This window comes from Xenopus tropicalis, chromosome 2, assembly GCF_000004195.4.
Source record: "Xenopus tropicalis strain Nigerian chromosome 2, UCB_Xtro_10.0, whole genome shotgun sequence".
NCBI lineage: Eukaryota > Metazoa > Chordata > Amphibia > Anura > Pipidae > Xenopus > Xenopus tropicalis.
The window spans coordinates 178,564,221-178,586,162 of NC_030678.2; the positions used below are offsets into that span (position 1 = coordinate 178,564,221).

Genomic DNA, 21,942 nt, shown 5'->3' on the forward strand with positions numbered 1-21,942 from the left:
CCACTCTATCCTCTAAACCACAGCGATTGTTTGCCACCTTTAACTCCCTACTGTGCCCCCCTCTGCATCCCCCACTTGTTACTGTAACTGCCCAAGACCTTGCTCATTTCTTTAAGGACAAATTGACCTTATTAGACAGAGCATACCATTTGATGACAATGTCAAATTACCCTGTTACTCACATCTGCTCTACACTCTTTCTCCCCTGAAACATTAGATGAAGTCCAAACTTCTACCCTGCTCAAACCCCTCAACCTGCTCCCTCGACCCCATACCTTCTTACCCCCTTTACCCAATTTCTGATACACTCAGCCCTGTGTTCACCCAATTTTTAACCTCTCACTTTCTACTGGTACTTTTCCTTTGTCATATAAAGTATTAATCACTCCCCTCCTCAAGAAACCTTCCTTGATCCCAGTTCCCCCACCATATATCGTCCAGTTTCCTTCTTGCATCTAAACTGTTAGACTGTTCTTGACCCCCTGTAATCTGGCTTCCATCCAACACACTCAACAGAAACTGCTCTCACCAATGTAACCAATGATCTTCTCCTGGCTAAGTCAAAGGCCACTATCCCATCCTTCTAGATCTCTCTGCAGCCTTTCAAATGGTTGACCACCCACTCCTTCTAGACATTTTGTATTCAGTTGGTGTTTGTGACATGGCTCTTCTTGTTTTAAATCTTTTCTTTATGACTGTTCCTTTAAAGTTGCCTACCTCCACCTCACTCCCTCTTTTTGTTGGTCAGTGATCCCCAATCAGTGGCTTGTGAGCAACATGTTGCTCCCCAACCCCTTGGATGTTGCCCCCAAACCAGGTTATTATTTTTTGAATTCCTGACTTGGTGGAAAGTTTTGGTTGAATAAAAAAAAACTTTACTACTAAATAAAGCCTCCTGTAAGCTGACAGTGTGCATAAAGGCCCCTAATAGCCTCCATGAACTTTTATGGTGCTTGTGTTGCTCTCCAAGTCTTTTTACATTTGACTGTGGTTCACGAGTAAGAAAGGTTGGGGAACCCTGCTGTTGGTGTTCCTCAAGGCTATGTCTGTTCTCAGTCTACACAACTTCTCTAGGGAAATTCAGTCATTTGCACTACAGTACCACCTTTATGCTGATGACACCCAGCTCTACCTGTCTACTCCTGATCTCTGTCCTTCTATCCTTTCCCAAGTTTCAGACAGCCTGTCTGCCATCTCCTCCTTGATGTCACCTGAAACTGAATCTTTCTAAAACAGAATTCATTATATTTCCTCCAATATCCTCCCCTGTCCCTCAGGTTTCACTCACAGTCAATAACTCTCAATCACACTCAGGCATGCTGCCTAGGAATTATCTTAGACTCTTCTACACCACACATTCAATCACTTGTCAAATCTTGTCATTTTCACCTGTGCAACATTGCCTAAAACTAAAACACTCATCCAGTCTCTCATCTCCCACCTTGATTACTGTAACCTACTCCTTACAGGCATCCCAACACATTGCTTTTTCCCAACTCCAATCTGTTCTAAATGCTGCTGCCATACTCATTCATCCATTGCATCGTTCCACATCTGTTGTATCTCTTTAGGGAAGCATATGCAATGTATCTAAGCTGAACAGGCATTTATATATTGTGAGAGATGCAATGGAAAAGATCATGGTTTGGTGTGTTTTCCACCAGTGTTGAAGGTGGGATACAAGTAGCGCCAGGTAAAATACCTGGTTTTGTAGCAGGTAATGCTGTGTTTATGTTACTGGCTTAGGAAAAGCCAAATTAATAGGTCCCTGGAGTGAATGGAGGGAGAGCAGGAAAGACCCTCCATTCTGAACTCCAGTTAACATTTTAATTTGGCCGGCTGTAGGGAGCTGCCTGATTGGGCTGCAGGTGAGCAGAAAATAAAAAGGGCTGTGGGATCACACAGTAGGGGGTTGAGCAGAAGGTTGATCCTTGACTGAGGGTCACTCTCAGAGCAGGGCACAGGGCAGGAAGGCTGCCTGTCTGTATCAGGAACTCCCAGAGGAGCTGGGGGTGCCTCCTGCCACTGCGAGGAGCAGAGGGAGCCATGACCAGGCATATGAGAGCTGAGAGGAGTCAGCAAGGCTTAAGGTGAAGCCTGAGTGTTCACGAGTGTGAGTCATTGTGGACATGTGAAAGTCACTGGGGACAGTGAGAAACCCCGTAAACGTCCAAATTTTTGGACGTGCGGCGAATTTTTCCACGGCGAATTTTTTCATGCGTTTTGAAAAACAATCCGCCAATGGCAAAACGCATGAAAAAATTCGCCACGGAAAAATTCACCGCACATCCAAAAATTCGCCGTAAATCCATGCCTTGGTGAAACATTTCATCAATTGTAGCCGCATATAAATAGTCGCAGGCAACAATTTTTTGGCCGCACGACATTGTGAATTTTTCACTTAAGATAAACGGAACAGATTCGCTCATCACTAGCAGTTACTATTTATAAGCAACTACTAATTATATGCTACCATTTATATGCTACCATTTATATGCTACTATTTATATGCTACTATTTATATGCTACCATTTATATGCTACTATTTATATGCTACTATTTATATGATACTATTTATATGCTACTATTTATATGCTACCATTTATATGCTACTATTTATATGCTACCATTTATATGATACTATTTATATGCTACCATTTATATGCTACCATTTATATGATACTATTTATATGCTACCATTTATATGCTACCATTTATATGATACTATTTATATGCTACTATTTATATGCTACCATTTATATGCTACCATTTATATGCTACTATTTATATGCTACCATATATATGCTACTATTAATATGCTACCATTTATATGCTATTATTTATATGCTACTATTTATATGATACTATTTATATGCTACCATTTATATGCTACTATTTATATGCTACCATTTATATGCTATTATTTATATGCTACTATTTATATGATACTATTTATATGCTACCATTTATATGCTACCATTTATATGTGGCAACAATTCATATGCGGCTACTATCTGAAAATCTTAAATAACGCATGCAATATCGCACATAAATTAGCTATAAATAGTATGCTTATAGTGAATCGTGCGATAAGTCGCGAAAATTTAGACGCGATAAAATTTTTAACGCACGCTATAAATAGCGCACATTTTATCGCACTTTAGTGAATATGTATCATAAATCATCAATCAGTATCTACATTCTTTTTTTTTTTCAATGTACCTCTAACCCCTGTAGATTGTAAGCTCTTGTGAGCAGGACCCTTTGATCCTATTTTTACTCTATATACCCTTGTTTGTTAAACTTTTTAAGATCCCTGTTTGTTTAAATTCATTGTGTGATTTGCTGGTGCTATACAAATAAACAATGATGATGATGATCATGGCCATAGCAACATTGTATACTTTTTTCTTTTTCCTTGTAATATAATAATTATAATATTCTATGAACACTATAGAGTAGTGTGTACACTGTATATAAGATTACATTCTCTTGTTTCCAGTAGATCACACTGTCTATTAACTTTGTGTTATATATAAAGCATTTTTAAACAATTTTTAGATTACAGGAGGAGGAGATCATTTTTCCCCTTTAAAAAAAAACAATGGTAAGGCCCCATCTAGAATATGATTCTGAAGATTTTCATTCATGCAGGTCATGGTATATCTAGTATAAATAAATCTAAAGCAACTGGACTTGTTTAGTAATCATTGAAGACGTTTCACTACTCATCCGAGCAGCTTCTTCAGTTCAACTGACTGGTATGGGAAGTCCTCAGCATATATACTCTTCCACTAATCCAATCACAATGGCACTTTGTAACTCTTCAGAGAGGTTCCATGTTAAGGAGGGAGAGGGGTGTTACAGGGAGAGCTGGATAGTTGTGGGGTTCCTTCCCGTAAGTGGCTGTACTGGCAGATACATTATATAGCTTCAGTAAGGCTTTGAATGCATTTTTATAAAGGGAGTTACTGAAATTAGTTCTTAGAGCAAAGTTAATCCAGGGACTGGTCCTATTGCTATGCTGAAACCAGAAAATCATTTTTCTCCCCTCTGAGACAAATTAAGAAGATTCAGATGGGGGTGTGTAACGTTCCTCTGTATCAGCAAGAAAGTATGTAGGTTTCATTTAGATGAAAAGGTTAAACTCAATGGTTCTCATGTGTCTTCTTGAACCTAAATTATTCTGTGAGAGTTCATGGCCATTAACCTGGAACCTGGAGGCACAGTAGGTTAGAATATGTCTCTCTAATGGCATTTAATGAGAACAGGGGTGTTTTCCTTATTACATTTTATATTTAAAATGAATGTGACCTAAAACATCATCTCATTTTTAAACAAGTCCTAAAAGTAGATGAAGAAAACCTAGTGAAACCAATGAAACAGAAATGATTATATTTGCTCATGTATTTATTGGAAAAAAAATTATCCAAAAACATATCTGTGGCGTGGGGCAAAAGTGGATTACAGTCAGGACTTTGACTTGACCATTCCCTTTATTCTTCTGTAGCCATTCTTTGGTAGAATGACTTGTTTAGGTTGGATGTCTCGCTGCATGACCCACTGTCTCTTGAGATTCAGTTCACTGACAGATGTCTTGACATTTTCCTTTAGAATTCTCTGGTATAGATCAGAATTAATTGCACCATGGCAAGCTGTCCAAGCCCAGATGCAGCAAAACAGGCCCAAACCAGAACAATCCCACCACTATGCTTTACAGATAGGATAAGGTTCTTATGCTGGAATGCAGTGTTATTCTGTAACACTCCTCATTTAAGCCAATAAGTTCTATTTTGGCTTCATCCATCCACAAAACATTCTTCCAGTCTCCTTCTGGTTTGTCCACTTGATCTTTAGCAAACTGTAGACTGGGGAAAGAGCAGTGGATTCTCCTTGCTATCTTGCCATACACACCATCGCTGTTCAGTGTTCTTCTGATGGTGGACTCATGATCATCAGCATCGGGCTTTGTGAGACAGGCCTTCAGTTGCTTAGACATTACCCTGGGTTCCTGGGTGTAACCTAAGTGACACATTTTACTAAACCAGTCCACCACTACCCAAATAACAGTATTACCATTTGAAGGAGGTAGATCGACAATAAAGTCTATGGAGATATGAGTCCATGGCCTTTCAGGAACAGGAAGTGACTGTAGCAACCCCTGAGGCAAGGACCTAGATGGCGTAGAACATTGACAAACTGCACAAGAATTAATAAAGTCGCCAACATCCTGTCTCATTGTAGGCCACCAGAGTGAATGAGACAACAGGGAATAAAACTTATTATGACCTGGATGCCCGGCAATCTTGGAATCATGAGTGTTGGACAACACAGCCTCATGCAACACAGCCTTATTTGGGACAAAAAGTTTACCAGGTGGTATGTTTCCAGGCACATTAATCTGAGCCTCAGAAAGAGAGGCAAAAAGGTCTGGACTCAGGGGAGCCACAATCACTTCCTTTGGAACAATAGTGTCTGTTTCCAAACTCTCTTTAGGGATAGAGACAAAACTCCAAGACAAAGAATCAGCCTTCACATTCTTAGACCCTGGCCTGTAAGTAAGCATAACATTGAATCGAGTGAAAAATAAGCCCATCTAGCTTGTCTAGGATTTGAAATTTCCTGGAAAAGAAGGCACATGGGTATATTTTACCAGTAGGGTGCCCTTGTGACAACACCACACCAGCTCCTACTTCAGAAGCAGCCACTTCCACCAGAAACTGGAGTGTGGAATCTGGGTGGCGAAGTACTGGAGCAGAAATAAATGCCTCTTTAAGAAGCTTAAAGGCTTCTACCTCTTCCCCATGCCAGGTACTCAGATCTGCCCCTTTCTTGGTAAGGGCAGTGATTGGGGACACCAGGGAAGAAAAACCTTTAATAAACTGCCTATGATAATTGGCAAAACCAAGAAACCTTTGGAAGAAAGGAGTCAAGTCCAATTCAAAATTGACTCCACCTTAGTTCCATCTCCAAACCATGTTGGGAGATAATATACCCTAGAAAATGGACTGAAAGAACTTCAAAGATACATTTCTCCAGTTTGGCATATAATTGGCTTATAACTGATGCTGCCGGAGCCTATGTAGTGCCTCTTGGACATGACAGCGGTGCTCCTTCAAATTAATAGAAAATTTTAAAAGTTGTCCAGGTATACCACTACATAGCACCCCAGGAGATCATGGAAGATATCATTTACAAACTCTTGGAAGATGTCATGGGCATTACATAAACCAAATGGTATTACTAGATTTTCATAATGCCCATCCCAAGTGTTAAAAGCCATCTTCCACTCATCTCCTTCTTTGATTGGGATTAGGTTGTGTGCGCCTCTAAGATCAAGTTTAGTAAAAACTGAGGCACCTTTAACTCTATCAAAGAATCCTGAAATCAAGGGAAGAGGATAACGATTCTTAACCTTGATCTTATTTGGACCTCTATAATCAATACAGGACCTAAGACCCCCACCCTTCTCAGATACAAGAAGAAACCTGCACCAGTGGGAGTGGAGGTGGGCCTAATGAATCCCCTTTCTAAGATCTCCCTAATATATTCCTTCATGGCCTAGGATTCGGGAAGGGAGAGAGGATAGGTTCTACCTTAGGGAGGAATAGCTCCAGGAATTAACTCAATTGCACAATCATAATGCCTATGTGCAGGTAAGGTCTCTTCCGCTTTCTTAGGAAAAACATCAGCAAAAGCTGCATAGGGAGGAGGTAAGCCTTCTAGAGAGGTTGTTGCCAAGGAAATCGGTATTAGATGACAAGAACCCACACAGCGGCCATGCCAATAAAGAATCCATTCAATATGTGGATTATGTTTCTGTAACCATGGGATCCCGGGACCTGAAAAACACTAAACCACACCCCAGAGGACTCCTATCTATAGCCAGTAATCTGACTGGAGGGACTAAAGAAATAAAGGGAATGCCCAGTTTATGGACAAAATTGGCATCCAAAAGATTCCCAGCCGCTCCAGAATTCAAAAAGGCTGAAATCTTAACACTACCCCCTCCTTATTTAAGGAGGACAGGTAAGACGATCTTAGATGAGACAAACTGGGGAGTAATTCATGCGGAAATGACCCTTCTCCCCACAGTACATGCACAACTCATTAGTGCACCTACGGAGCCTCTCCTTGGAAGACAAGTGGGTAGAGCCCAATTGCATAGGCAATGAAATGGGAGTAGCAATTTTTTGTACGGATTCAAGCACCTGAGTAAGGGAGTGGGATAGGAATCTGAATGGTGAGATACATTTAGGTGTCAAGATAGACCGGGGCAGAGTAATTAAAGGAGAAGGAAAGGCTAATGTGTACTTTCCAAAAATATATGATTTTCTGGGTTTTTCTGTAGAGTTAGGGGGGGTTACTGCACATAATACACTGTCAGGGGGCTCTGTGTGCAAAAGCTGGGTTTGCAGGAGAGAAATCCATATGCGCTATTTTCTTTTTGGGGTCAGTACATACCGCAGACTTTGGTATATCTATGCATATTGGGCATCAAACTGTTCAGTAGACCTTAGGTGTTCCTATTTGGGGTGATTTGCCTTTGTATGCAAGAAATTGTGTGAGATAAATGCGGCAAACTGCAACATTTTTAGGCGATTTTCTGAAATATCATAAAAATCATCAAACTTAGGAAAGCTTTGCGGCTTGGTACTTTGGAGTAGAAAGACACGGGTACCCATTTCTGTTTAGTGGACCCCTGGAGTTCAAATTTAGGGTGTTTTATCTTGGTACCTAACACTATGTGGGAGATAAGATGCTGCGAAGTGGAAGCTTTGAGGGGATTTTTGTCATCAAAATTGCTAACTTTAGAAATGCTTTGCGGCTTGGTACTTTGGAGTAGAAAAACATGGTTACCCATTTTAGATTTAGATGTGTACTTTCCAAAAATATATGACTTTCTGGGGTGAATGTACTTTTTGTAGCCTTATCCCACATATAATGATGTAAATGTGTTGATTTTGCAGAAGCTGAAATGACAGAAATGACAGTACATATGGGGGTTCCCATTGGGGCCCTACATGCCACATACTTAGCTAAACCTATACATATTGGGCATCAAACTGTTCAGTGGGCCCCTGGCGTTCATATTTAGGGGGTTTTATTTGTTTACTTTATGACCTGTAAGAGATAAGATACTATAGAAGCTTTGAAGTGATTTTTTTTAAAAACGTTTGATAAAAACCTATAACTTTAGGAAAGCATTGTGACTTGGTAGTTTGGAGCAGACAGACAGTTGTGCCTATTCTGGATTCCCCAGAATCTGTTCTTTCCAGAAATATGTTATTTTCTGGGATAAACTTTCTGTTAGTGGAAGTTTTGGCCTTTAAATCTAAAGTATGCAGCTTTCTGGCGCAGTGTTTTGGGGATTTGGAAGTGTCCTGCTGGGAGTTTGTGGCCTATACACGTGGGAATTCTCCATAAAACTATATGTGTTTGGTATTGGTATCAGGAGACATGGGACATTCACAGCAGCAGGCAGATGCTTACATGGTTTTATTTGTGGTTTCTATTATTATTTATTACTGACAGAAATGTGCTGCCGCCATGTTTATGGGCTTACGGAAGTAAGACAACTAAAGAAGCAGGCATCATTCTTAGCTAATGTCATGATCTTATTCATACCACAGAGACCTTATCCGCACACCCTAGCTCTCCAAACCTGTATGCCCGGTGCACACTGCTGGAGGGATCGGCACCCTCCAAAAATGGTGCAACAACAAAAAAGCAAATGGCACTCAGGGCTTCAAACAAGGGAAAAAACCCTTAAAGTATTTTTATTGCGGAGGCACCTCCGCAATAAAAATACTTTAAGGGTTTTTTCCCTTGTTTGAAGCCCTGAGTGCCATTTGCTTTTTTGTTGATGATCTTATTCATATCCAGCCCCATTCTATATACAAGTAGTATAAGTAATAAACTATAGTAGCATTGTGTCCTAAATATGTATCTTAACCCATTTTGCAGTCAGCGGCCCAGGGAATATATCCAAAATAAGAGTTTTCTTTACCATGGAGTCCATGGAGTTATACAGGTCTTACTTTCCCAGTATTATGAAAAGACCCAATTTAATGTAAGGGACATTTGTGTTTGGAGCAAGTTGGACCAGCAATTAAGTGCACAATACGGATAAACCTAAAGACCCAAACAGAAGACAAAATCATTCTGGAGAAAACTGACTTAAAAATAATAATTATAACAATCTTGGCAAGGTTATTAATAAACAATTGTAGGTGTTTCCTAGTGAGGTGTCTCCTCCTGGTGTTCTGCTCAGGGTGGGACATGATAATGTTCAGAATATAGAAGAATTGAAGGGAAGGGATGAAAGGAACAAAGACCAAAAAGATGAACGAAAATAAATCAAAATAATCATGAGTGTGCTACTGAGAATCCTGAAGGTTAGCAATAATTCACTGTAAGTGTTTGCCAGTAAGGCCCCGGCGGGTGTTCTGCTCAGGGCGGAAGAGGATAATGTAGCACTTGGGAATGAAGATACAGCCCAGCAGCCCTGCACTGGAAGCCAGGATAGCGAAGATCTCCACAGCCACCATGTATTTGCCCTTGGTGCTCAGGTACGCTGGGATGAAGGACACCCAAACACTGCAGAACACCAGCATGCTGAAAGTGATCAGCTGGGCCTCATTGAAACTGGCTGGTAACTTCCTAACCAGGAAAGCAACAATGAAACTTAATCCCGACAGGAACCCCATGTAACCAATCACAGTGTAGAATGCAGAGACAGAGCCTTCATTACATTGTAATATCATCTTCCCAGTGTAAGTGTGAGTGTCATAGTCTGGGAATGGTGGGGAGGAGATCAGCCAGACCAGGCATATCCCAACCTGGAGCAGAGAGCAGAGAAGGACCAGGCAGAGGGACACTCTTGTTCCCACCCATTTCTTTATCTTGCTTCCCGGCTTTGTGGCATTAAAGGCAATGGCAACTGTGACAGTTTTAGCCAGGACACAAGAGACAGAAAGTGTAAAGTTGATCCCAAATGTAACTTGTCTGAGCAGGCAGGTCACTTTCTGAGGGCGCCCAATGAACAAGAAGCAGCAGAGGAAGGACAGTGTGAGGGAGAGGAGGAGGGAGTAGCTCAGGGTTTGGTTATTGGCCTTGACCACAGGAGTTTTGTGATATTTGATGAAAATCAGCAGAACTGAAATGACAGTAAGAGAGGAGAGAACCGAGACTGCAGCCAGAGACTGTCCCAAGGGATCCTCATATGAAAGGAATTCTGTTATTTTCTGGATGCAAATAGTTCTCTTGTCATTGGGCCACTGATCTTCTGGGCATTGGATACACGTTTCCATATCTGTGGGATATTAGAATGAACATTGGAGAATAGTTACTGTTAGTAAGGTACTTGTATGGATTATTACTGAGTATATAAATACTGAGAATGCACCACACATGATACTCAGATAGTTACAGTGTAAGAGACATGTAAGGAGATAAGTCAAGAAGGACACAATTACCTAGAATACAAATTCCCAGGAAAACCAAGTTCCCAGAAAAGCTAAAATAACCACACCCTCCAGATAGTACCATACAGTGCCATATGCAGGAGATAAAAGACTATCTGATGCAGGAGGTCCTCTGCCCATAAGGATGAAACATCTGTGTGAATACAGCGCTGTGGAATATGTTGGTGCTTTATAAATAAATGTTAATAATAAAAATAACAACTGTTCCCAAGAGTCAGTTCCAAGTCAGTCAGTTCCAAGTCAGTCAGTTCCAAGTATATCACACAGTCTGTGCCTGCCCAAATAATTTGTTAAGAAACAACTTTGAGTTTTGGGTTTGGTGGGGAACGGACCTGTTGTGTTGGAGATGTGTCCCTCTGCGCAGGGCACACAGTCATAACAGCAGGAAAACTCTACTTCCCGGGAAACTTTCCGGTACCCTGGGATACAGCTGTCACTGCACACGGAGATTGGGATCTGAAACCAAACACCATAACAGCAGGTAATTGTGCTTCCTGGGCAAGTCCTGAAGACTAATAACGGCAAAATAGTTTCCATGAATATAGTATTAACAGTGGGAAACAGCCCAACAAAACCTACACAGATCCACTTTTGCAATTTGCCGACTGACACATTTAGCGCTGCATTCTCACCGGCACTTTGTGATTTCCCCACTTTGAGTTTAGTTTTGAGGGAAAATTCTCTCTGGAGTAATTCCGGTACGGGATTCCAGATGTAAGAAGCAGCAGCAGAAGGTTTAATGAGGGAACCAAAATCTTTCCAAATCCAGTATTCCAGTTCAGCTACCTCATTCAGGCAGGCTATCACTCCTGTGCTCCTGTTGTAGCACTAATTGCATGTAGTCATTGTAGGGAACTGGTAAATTGTACCTTTTCTAACTCTGTGGTCCCCTAGTATTTGGAAAGCTATAAAGGGTCCTTAATATAATGGGAAGTAAGTCCCTTGTTCCTGGGTCATAGCATGAACCCTTGTGCAGTTCCACAGTTTGGTCATTAGGTGGCACTGTGAAATAAAAGGCTGAGCAGAAGAACAGGAACAGCACCTCTTGTCTTTGTAGATTAAAATGCCTTTATTGCAAAGTTTTTTGGGACAAACAACAACAGCAGCAACGTTTCAGGTCACATAAGACCTTTTATCAAGCTTGATAAAAGGCCTTATGTGACCTAAAATGTTGCTGCTGTTGTTGTTTGCACCCAAAAACTTTGCCATAAAGGCATTTTAATCTACAAAGACAAGAGGTGCTGTTCCTGTTCTTCTGTACCAGGATATGACGATGGAAAGTGGCCACTGGGGAACCTGCACTACTTCTAACTAATCACAAGACTTGGTGCTGATTACTACTCTCCAAATAAAAGACTGAGCAGCCATGAGGCCAGAGGCCATTTTGTAAAGTCTCTGCCTGAGTAAGCAGGCAGAGAGAGAAACTGTGGAAATCTGGGAATAGGTAGGTTCAGAAAGAATAGGCAGCTCCTGTTATAGATCACACTAGGTGTGATAGACAGGCAGGGCTATTTAGTGAGCAGAATTTTGGCTCCAACCAGGAATTGTAGAGGGATTATAATCCCGGGTATAATACTGCCCAGAGTAGGGGTAACAGTGTACAGACCTAGGGTTAGTGATCACTCAGGTTCCACTGGAAGCATATACCTGAAAGAGTTAACCCGTTGTGCCCTGCAGCTAAATGGTTATTGTGACTATTCCTTGTAAGTACTGCCTGTGCTGTGAGATGCTACTACCTACCTATTCTGTGCTGTAATTACTCCTAAGTGGCTGTGTAAATAAACAGTTCATGGTTTTAAGGTTAAGAGCCACTGGTGCCCATTTATTGAGAAATACAACACATATCTACCTGGTCTCCATACCAAGCGAGGGCTCCCCCTGAGGGATACAGTCTCATCCAGGATAGAATACGGTGTAGCTTGTGCTAATTGAAGGGCTAATTTACTATAAGATTACAACATCATATAAGATAATGGAGGACACCTGACAAGGCAGAGCTTTTCTGCAAATTAGTGTTTATTAGTGGGTTCCACTACATGTTTCGGGCAAAGCCCTTTTTCAAGTGAACAACATAACATCTGAACAAAAAACATTTCCAACAAGTCCAACCTCCCCCTTAGCACCACTGGTTCCAAGCAGTCCAAGGGAGGGGTTACTGCTCCAGGGCACCCAGTTAGGAGCCTGAACCCCAAAATAGTTTTTACCCAGACAAGGCTAAGGCAGTCAAAAACTATTTCAGGTTTAATGGAAAGTATTTCTGGCAAAAACAAGGGATGTCAATGGGTTCTTCAGTAGCGCCTTCATTTGCTAACATCTTTGTACTTACCCTTGAGCAGAAATATCTCATGGCACATTAATTATAAAATCATATCTGCGCTGCGTGGATGATGTGCTAGTAATTTGGGATGGAACAAAACAGCAATTCCAAGAAATGGTGAGGGAAGCAAATTCAGAGCACCCCACTATAAAGTTTACCTATGAAATTGGGGGGACTAAGCTAAACTTCCTTGATGTGCTACTGACTATTGAGAATGGTCAGATTTCCACAGGCCTGTTTAGAAAACCAATGGACAGGAACAACCTATTAACCGTAAAGAGCCTCCATAACCCCAGAGTTATCAATGTCATCCCTAAGGGCCAATTTATGCGGGTATGTATAATAACTTCCTAAATGAAAAATATAAGACAGCAGCTAAGGAGCTGATAGGTCGTTTCAAAGAAAAAGGTTACAATAAGCATAAACTGATACAGATACAAGTAGCAGAGGAGGTGCAAAAAACTCCAAGGACCAAAAATATGTAGAGAAACTACACCGCAACCCATTTTTGTGAGCAAATACTGTGAAGTTAGTAAGAAACTGGGAACTTTGGTTAAGCAGTACTGACCAATATTGCAGGGGGATAAGAAATATGGTAACTACTATAGAGAACCCCCCATGTTTAGCTATAAATGGGGCAGTACACTAAAGGACATCCTATGCCCAAGTGAATATAAAAGGAAAGACGGAAAGCAGTTATTCCTGGGAACTCTAAAGTGGGGCATGGTGAGGGCAGTGAGGGGGTTGGGGAATACCCTGCCGGGGGATGTTGGGTAGGGGGTTCCTCACGGTGAGGGCAGTGAGGGGGTTGGGGAATGCCCTGCCAGGGGATGTTGGGTAGGGGGTTCCTCACGGTGAGGGCAGTGAGGGGGTTGGGGAATACCCTGCCGGGGGATGTTGGGTAGGGGGTTCCTCACGGTGAGGGCAGTGAGGGGGTTGGGGAATGCCCTGCCGGGGGATGTTGGGTAGGGGGTTCCTCACGGTGAGGGCAGTGAGGAGGTTGGGGAATGCTCTGCCGGGGGATGTTGGGTAGGGGGTTCCTCACGGTGAGGGCAGTGAGGGGGTTGGGGAATGCCCTGCCGGGGGATGTTGGGTAGGGGGTTCCTCACGATGAGGGCAGTGAGGGGGTTGGGGAATGTCCTGCCGGGGGATGTTGGGTAGGGGGTTCCTCACGGTGAGGGCAGTGAGGGGGTTGGGGAATGCCCTGCCGGGGGATGTTGGGTAGGTGGTTCCTCATGATGAGGGCAGTGAGGGGGTTGGGGAATGCCCTGCCGGGGGATGTTGGGTAGGGGGTTCCTCACGGTGAGGGTAGTGAGGGGGTTGGGGAATGCCCTGCCGGGGGATGTTGGGAAGGGGGTTCCTCACGGTGACGGCAGTAATGTTGGGGAATTCTCTCCCGGGGGATGTTGGGTAGGGGGTTTCTCACAGTGAGTGTAACCTGCATTTACCTGTATTGGTTATTCTGCCCAAGTGTGCCTGTATGTGCCCCTGGGAAGGACAGTTTTCAGTTTCAGCAAGACCGCTACTATTTGGTTGTATTTGGGATATCAGCTGTATGAACTTTTATTCAAGCCTGCTGTGTTAAATAAACTCACCCCAGATTTCAGCTGGAACTCCTGTGTCCCTGTCTCTTTCCTGTGTGAAAGGACCTGCTGCCTCTACCTAAAGAGTTAAATCCCCACAATATATATATGTATAGGTTGGTAAGAGTGTGTGTATATATGTGCACTGAAGTTTATTTGGAGGGGTTGAACTTGATGGACTTTGGCCTTTTTCCAACCCAACGTAACTATATATCTATGTAACCCCAGGGCCACAGCACAGAAAGCAGCACATTTACCTGGAAACAAACAAGAGATGTGAATTTGCCCTTTCCCAGGAGCTCACCTCTGTATCATTCGGGTACCAAACAATGGCTCTGTCATTGAAAATCAGCTGATTGGGGTTCGACGTGTTGTACCTTCCCACTGTGATCACATTCAGTTCGTTGGTTCTGCGATCAGGGAACATGACCCAGTTTGTGAGATCATATTGTCCCGGAGCTTCTCCCTCCTTGTTAATATAGATCTCTTCTTGGGATGAAGAAAGTGTAACATGAACCTTTCTCAGCAAGTGATTCAGCTAAGGGGAAACAACACCACGGCATTATTTTCTTTATTCACTTATTAGTGAGAGATTTACAGGCAACTGATACAAAGGGAGCGGCTGCCGGAGCTTTTCTGGTGAGAGCTTCTTTCATTTGGACCTACAGACCCACCTCACATCATCCCCATAAATAAGTTTTCCTTCTCTACATTGATGGACAGAACAGTCTCTCCAACTACTGACGCATTTTGTGCCCCATAAACAGCAGTTCCTCAGAGTATAAACACAAGCCATAACATTTACAGCTTTATACACATCCCCTCTAACAGGACCCACCTCACAGGGATTCCTTGGGCAATTTTCAAGGCATATCATCTAAACATCACTTTTATTGGTATCCCACACCCATGTGAATATTCTATTTAATAACATCTAAAAAACTTCTTCTATTATATTCTTTCATTACCAAAAGGGATCCATTTGTTTCAGTGCTACTTGTAAGTCATGTAATATAATCCCTATTAATCAACATAACATTGAATTTCCCAATCCTTATTCAGACCCTTTGGTCTCAACCACCCACCGTGCCTCTCTTTTACATAACATTTTCTCTATATCTCCTTTCCTTTCCTCTAACTTCACTTGCTTCCTGTTCCTCACTTATTCTCCAAATCACAGTCAAATAATTGGAGAAATATAAGGACCCATAGGGTTAAGCTCCTCTATGGCTTTAAACCCTACCTCTTCCTGATTTGTACTGTTACTGGGCAAAGTCCCATGTATCTTTTTTACAGTTATGCACTATACCTTATTGGTTTGGTTGGTTGACCCCACCTCTTGCAGTCTCATATAGTGTCTAGCAAGGAGGTGTGGCTTCCTATTTGACTGCCTCTGATTCTCAAGGAACAGCTCCACTGAGCCTGGAATCAGAACTAGGCCCCAGTAAAGCCATTGCCCCAGGGTTAACATCTACTCTGGTGAAGTCAGGGACAGGGCCCCATGAACGGGGACTAGAAAGAATAGCAGAAACTGTAATAGCACTCTCTAGGAGAGCAAGGTAGTTAGATCTAGATAGTAAGAGCAGTTCAAGCTCCATCCGGAAGTTCAGCTGGAAGTACCTTCCATACTGCAATGTTGCCTTAGCTTAGGGCACGGATAAGAGACAGGATACAGGTTAGTCTAAACCCTGATCCATGGCTGGCCGTAAGACCCATACAAGTTAAAGGTTATCAACCTGAGGATTGGAGTAATTATCCAGACTGATCTCTAAAGTGGTGCCAAGCTGACAGGTGCTTTATCCGGCCCAGTCTCCCAAAGAGGTGGGATAAATCAGTGACATCCTCTCTTACTATCCTCCAAGGTGTCTGCTATTTCTACTTCTGTGCTTTGTGAGTATTTACTTATCCCTGCATATTACATCTTGTCTTGGACAATAAAGAGTTACAGTTTAACCTTTTTACTGCCAGCTGTTTTGGTCAAAGTGGAACTTGTATTGCCAGACAGTTTTTGAACATTTTGCACTGTTTCACATTAGGTGCTTTTCCTCCGGGGGACTTTTAGTTTACTCAGGAAAACGTACTATGTGCCATAACACCCCCTAACTATACAGAGACCCCAGAAAACCATATATTTTTGTAAAGTACACATTCTGATGAATTCAAAATAGGTAAAATTATTTTTGTACACCAAAGTTACACATTGCAAAGCTATGCAGGAATATTAATACAGGGATAAAAATGCAATAAAACCACAAAAATTGTGCAAATCAGTGAAACAACAAAATAAGTCACATGACAGTGTAATTAGTAGTCAGAATATCTGATCCAATAGTCACACTGTCCAAATAAACATGGAAAGGAAACTAAAAACAAAGTGGTAAAATTTTAATAAAAAGTTTATTGTATACATGTGTGTACATGTGTAAAGGTTGTGTGACAGTGTGTAAGTGTGTATATGAGTGTATGAGCGCAAAATTAAAAAAAACTGTTCGAAATTGTGTGCTGTTTGTGTGTGTGAATGCATGTAAATATATGTAAGTGTATGTAGGTGTGTATAGTAGTATAAATAAAGGACACTTACCTGTCCTGGTGGCAGAGGGATGATCAGATCATCCTGTAGTCTTCTGGAGGGTCCATGTGCAGAGCTTCAGCAGCAGGAAGTGAGTGGGTGTCGCTGGAGGGCGGGGGGAAAGCAGGGAGAGCTGCTTGGAGGTCGGTCCTGCGATGATCGAATCACAGGACCGACATGACAGCCCCCCTGGCTTGTTGCCCAACCTATAGTATTTCACTACACAGTTCTCTAGTGCTGATCCATCCCCAAAGATGTGGCACCTCACAAGCCACCCCATAAAGAGATTAGCATACGAGGGTACAAACCACGCCCCTATTGTAGTGCCAAACACGTGGAGGTAGAAATGGCCCCCATACATGAAATAATTGTGACTTACAAGGTATTCAGCAGCTTCCAAAATAAACTCATTCTGTTCCCTGGGATACAACCTTGTCTCTTCTGACCAAAATCTTAAGGCCTGGATCCCCCAAATGATGTACTTATCCAAGAATATAAAGATCCAAAGTGACCCACAACAAACCTTCTTCTCACACCACATCCTGTAACTTATTAATCACATCGCCACTATCTCTTATATATGAGGGCAAACTATGTGCTATGGGCTGGAGTGATTTGTCTACATACTCATAGTAACATAGTAAGTTACAGTAGGCTGAAATAAGACTCACTTCCGTCAAGTCCGACCTTATATTTTGTAACATATTTTTTATTGAGTTTAACAATGTCGATTATACAATAGGGGAAATTAGAAAGTAAGCACATGTGTTACAGCGATGCAAAACCAAAATGAAATTATTGAGAACATGTTTGAGTTCTTGCATTGATATATTCAACAATATCAACATTTCAAAGTTAAAAAAAACTATTGAAATACAAGTAAAGGAGATAGATAGGTATAGTAGGGTTTCAGTCTTCGTTACAAGCAGTTCCCATGTGTCCAGATTTGAAGAAACTGAGGGGTTCTACGGTTTCTTCTGGATATTCCAGCCTCAAATACCTTGTTTGTCTCCATTTTCCGTTTAATTTCAGCTAATGTGGGGGGGACAGGGTTTTCCATTTTGCAGCTATTGAGATTCGGGCGGCTGTTAGAACATGATCAATCAATGCTTGGGACGGTTTGCTGGTCTTTGGGGATGGTTTACCAGCAAAATGGTAGTTATATCGACCGGTACAGGGTCTCGTAGTCCCTCACTTAATAAGCCTGAGATTTCTGACCATAGTGGGGATATCATCGGATAGAACCAAAAGATATGTGGGAGGGTTCTGATCTCCCCACAATTTCTCCAGCATAGTGGGGGGGTTTGGAAAACAGAGTATGCAGTTTGGCTGGGGTATGATACCAAAACATAAGAATCTTATAAATATCTTCTTTCTTGAGAATTTTTTTGCCATTTCCCCAAATGAGAGACCAATCTTCCTCCGATAGAGGCTGAGGGAGGTAGGAGTCCCATTTGTTTATATTGGGATGTCTAATGGCTGAGCTGGCCTCATGTCTATCAGTTTCCAGTGCAGACTTAAATGCATCAAATAGCGACTTCATAATTGATGCATTTAAGTCTGCACTGGAAACTGATAGACAGGAATTGCTTAAAAGAGATAGGAGAAGAGACAATGATAAGAATTTCAGAGAAAGAAAAAAACTTTATCTGAAAAGTTCAGGATATAAAGCTGTATATATGTATATGTTTGTAACAGAAGCCATTGGATATGGTAATGTTATGGGCGGGGCTATGGGTATATATTTCCCATAGTCCCATAGCAGTAGTCTGCTCAACTACTAAAGGGCAATCTTTATGGACTAATATTGCCACTCCAGCTGTTTTTGAGCAGACCAAAGCATAGTATGCCCTTGTATAATGTTTGGACTGTAGTTTGTATGGTTTTTCTTTCTGGAAGTGGGTTTCCTGGATAAAGGCTACATCTGCCGTTAAATTTCTAATTTCTTTAAGCACCAGGCAGTCTTTAGTAATGGTGTTTAAACCTTTAGGGTTTATAGAGATTATCTTAGCCATGATTTAGCATTAGGATATAAAGCTCCATGTAGCATGGTATATTGAAGTTTCTTTGTTAGTTTTGTGGGCTTGTGACCAGACACCTTGTGCCCAACTTGGGGGTTAAAATAGGGACCCCGGGGGGTCGTATCTCCATAAAGACAAAACATAATATATACAGTAAAAGTGAATAACGTCAGAGATAAAATAAGTTATGTTATGCATAACAGTAAATCAAGAGATATTATATATATAGCCTTTGATAGATCTTGAGGGTTGGCTTAAGTGAAACCCTCAGGTTTAGAAAGTGAGAAATTGTGAAAAAATCCAGTCGCGACAGCCGTCTTTGCGAGTGGGTTCTTTGCGAGAGGGAGACTCCAGACTCTCTTTGTGAGGGGTTCTATGGTAGGACAAAGAAAGCCATTTTAGCTTGGTCAGACATCACTTCCTGTCTGCATCCCTGTGCTCTGGGCTCAGATTACAGCAAATGTGTGAAGGGGAGGAAGGAGAAGAGAGGTGGAGAGGGAGAGAGGAGTAAACTGAGCATGCTCAAGCCTGAGCCCTGGAGGTTTGAGCTGAGAGAAAGTCTGATACTTATGAACATGTGTGAAGAACAGAAAGAAAGAAATTCTGTGTTTATTTTGACAGAGGACTCAGAGCAACATTACTGTGAGTGTGTATGGCTATATTTACATTGACCTTTCTGATACATCTTAGTTTTAATCTTTCCTTTTCCTTTAAAGGTTACCCTAAACATACTAAGTCCATTCACCTACAAGGTACCTGTGCTTGTTTTATACATGAATGTATATTTGTATGATCATTGTACTAAATAAGTATTTCAGCTGTGTTAAATAAACATCTATTTTATGATTAGGAACCACTGGTGCCCATATTTCTTTCTTTGCAGCTTATAAATTGTACTGAACCATCTCTTTCTCTATCAATCAAAGAAAGTTTTGAAAATTAGAATAAGCTTTAAACTTAAAATATATATATATATATATAGCTCTGGAAGCCACATATTTTGGGCACTGTACTGTATATTTGTTCACAATTATTTAGGAACTTCATGACTTTGTATTCCACAAACTCTTATCTTTGTTCCAAACACAATCTGCTAGATACCGTGCTGTGTATCTGACTTTAGTGTAAATGACATAGAATGGGAATTGTTCTGCAAACTTCTATATTGAAGCAAGGTCGGGAAAAATTTAATTATTGTATATGTTTTCATAATACTTAAGTGCAGAGTTTCCCAATTCAGTGAGGTGCCTTGTTTTGTTTGGCCATGAAAGGGTTAAAGGAAACTGCAGAGCAGGGGTCCCCAACCTTTTATACCAGTGAGCCACATTCAAATGGAAAAAGTGTTGGTGAGCACTAGAAGCATGAAAAGAGTTCCTGGGGTGCCAATAAGAGCTATAATTGGCTATTTAATAGCCCCTATGTGGACTGGCAGCCCAGAGAAGGCTCTGTTTGCAAACTTGCCTCTAAGCCAGAAAATCAAAAAGAAGCACCTACTTTGACGCCACTGGGAGCAACATCCAAGGGATTGATGAACAACATATTGCTAACGAGTATCTAGTTCCAGAATATGGAGACTTAAACCAATATCCCACCTTCCATGGGTTCAGTTCCCTCTCCAGTCGGGCTTTCTCTGTAGGAGCCCCATGAGAAGTCTTCTCTGAGAGCAATACATGTAGAGCCTGGGCCAACAAATACACAGCCTTGTACACACTGTAGGGCACTCTGAGATCCAGCTGTCTATAGTGAGGGATTGATGCAAGGGTCTCATTTCCAAGAGAGGAAGCATTTAGAAAGTCTTCACTGCCGGTTATATTACTCACATACGTTTCACTGTCAGTCATTTCAGTAGATAGGTCGCTTACAAACCACAGCCATGCAGCTCGAATGAATATATCTTCTGGATACCGATCAGGGTTTGCAGAGAATAAAAAATCCTGAAATCCATGAATTTCTCTAGCAGCTACTGGAAAAGCCAAACTTCCAGCAAAGAACTCTGCAAATTCATATTCGAGAATATAATCCGTAAATGAAGATGAGACTGACAAAATCCAAGTTCTTTTAAAGCTAGACTCAATCTTAACGTATCTCAATATTGGCCAAAGCATACTGGTGGAATCACTGATTATGACAACTTTGGAAGTTGTTCTTAAAATCCTTTCAACTATTATGTTGTCAAACCTGCCATCTGATAAGACTTTATAAGCAAATTCCACACACATCCCATTGCTTGTAATCAGCTCTATTAGTTGTCTCTTTATATAATCTTCTTGACTATCTGCTATCAAGATTCCCACCCAGGTCCAACCAAAGTGCTTCAGCAGCTGAATGAGAGCTTGATGGAAATATCCTTCATTAGGGACCATTCGGTAGACGTATGGGAACCTCCTTCTGTCAGTGAAAGTTACATCTGTGGCTCCGTAGCTGATCTGAAACAATTAAGGAAAAGTCTTATCAATGTACATTTGAACAATTATTTTTTTTTTTTAATTTATAATCATTAAACAGAATAGTAACACAATAAAATGTAATCTGCAAACATGTTTACTGGATTTCTCAGTGTAACGACTGTAGTTCAATGTGTAATTTCTGATTTTGTTTTATTTGTTACTCCCTCGTAATGTCCACTGAGCCCTGAGCTTGGTACATTGAAAGGCAAAGGGATTAACCATTGAGGAAATGCCCATGGGAGGTGAGTTCATTGGCCCAGGGGTAGTGAGTGTAGTTCCTAATTGTGAGCCTATGTAAGTTGAAGGAGCTCATGGTTCTGTTGTGGGTGCCTGGGGTCAGGCAAGAGTGCGGGCAGAGCCACCCTCGTGGGTGCCTGGGGGTCAGGCAAGAGTGTGGGCAGAGCCACCCTCGTGGGTGCCCGGGGGTCAGGCAAGAGTGCGGGCAGAGCCACCCTCATGGGTGCCCGGGGGTCAGGCAAGAGTGTGGGCAGAGCCACCCTCGTGGGTGCCTGGGGGTC

General features: G+C 41.8%; 2 protein-coding genes across 2 annotated transcripts; both read right to left on the reverse strand.

The window, feature by feature from the left end:
• Nucleotides 1–9,238: 9,238 nt before the first annotated feature.
• Nucleotides 9,239–17,497, reverse strand: LOC116408626 (vomeronasal type-2 receptor 26-like). Its single transcript, XM_031896267.1, has 4 exons — nucleotides 17,480–17,497; nucleotides 14,692–14,925; nucleotides 10,820–10,943; nucleotides 9,239–10,315 (listed from the first exon to the last, which is right to left on the reverse strand). Exons 1-4 carry the CDS (start codon nucleotides 17,495–17,497, stop codon nucleotides 9,411–9,413), a joined length of 1,281 nt encoding a protein of 426 aa, XP_031752127.1. The 3' UTR covers nucleotides 9,239–9,410.
• A 2,936-nt stretch (nucleotides 17,498–20,433) lies between these two features.
• LOC116408933 (vomeronasal type-2 receptor 26-like) lies at nucleotides 20,434–21,481 on the reverse strand. The gene has a single exon (XM_031897414.1). The coding sequence runs from the start codon at nucleotides 21,338–21,340 to the stop codon at nucleotides 20,468–20,470; it is 873 nt and encodes a 290-aa protein (XP_031753274.1). The 5' UTR covers nucleotides 21,341–21,481; the 3' UTR covers nucleotides 20,434–20,467.
• Nucleotides 21,482–21,942: the final 461 nt, after the last annotated feature.

Excerpts from the sequence above, each read along its gene's own strand:
- LOC116408933 (XM_031897414.1), bottom strand. The coding sequence starts at position 21,340 with ATGGTCCCTAATGAAGGATATTTCCATCAAGCTCTCATTCAGCTGCTG.
- LOC116408626 (XM_031896267.1), bottom strand. Across the intron at positions 10,944-14,691 it reads GGTACCCGAATGATACAGAG|ATCCCAATCTCCGTGTGCAG; the intron begins GTGAGCTCCTGG and ends GTTTGGTTTCAG. Across the intron at positions 10,316-10,819 it reads ACACATCTCCAACACAACAG|ATATGGAAACGTGTATCCAA; the intron begins GTCCGTTCCCCA and ends AATATCCCACAG.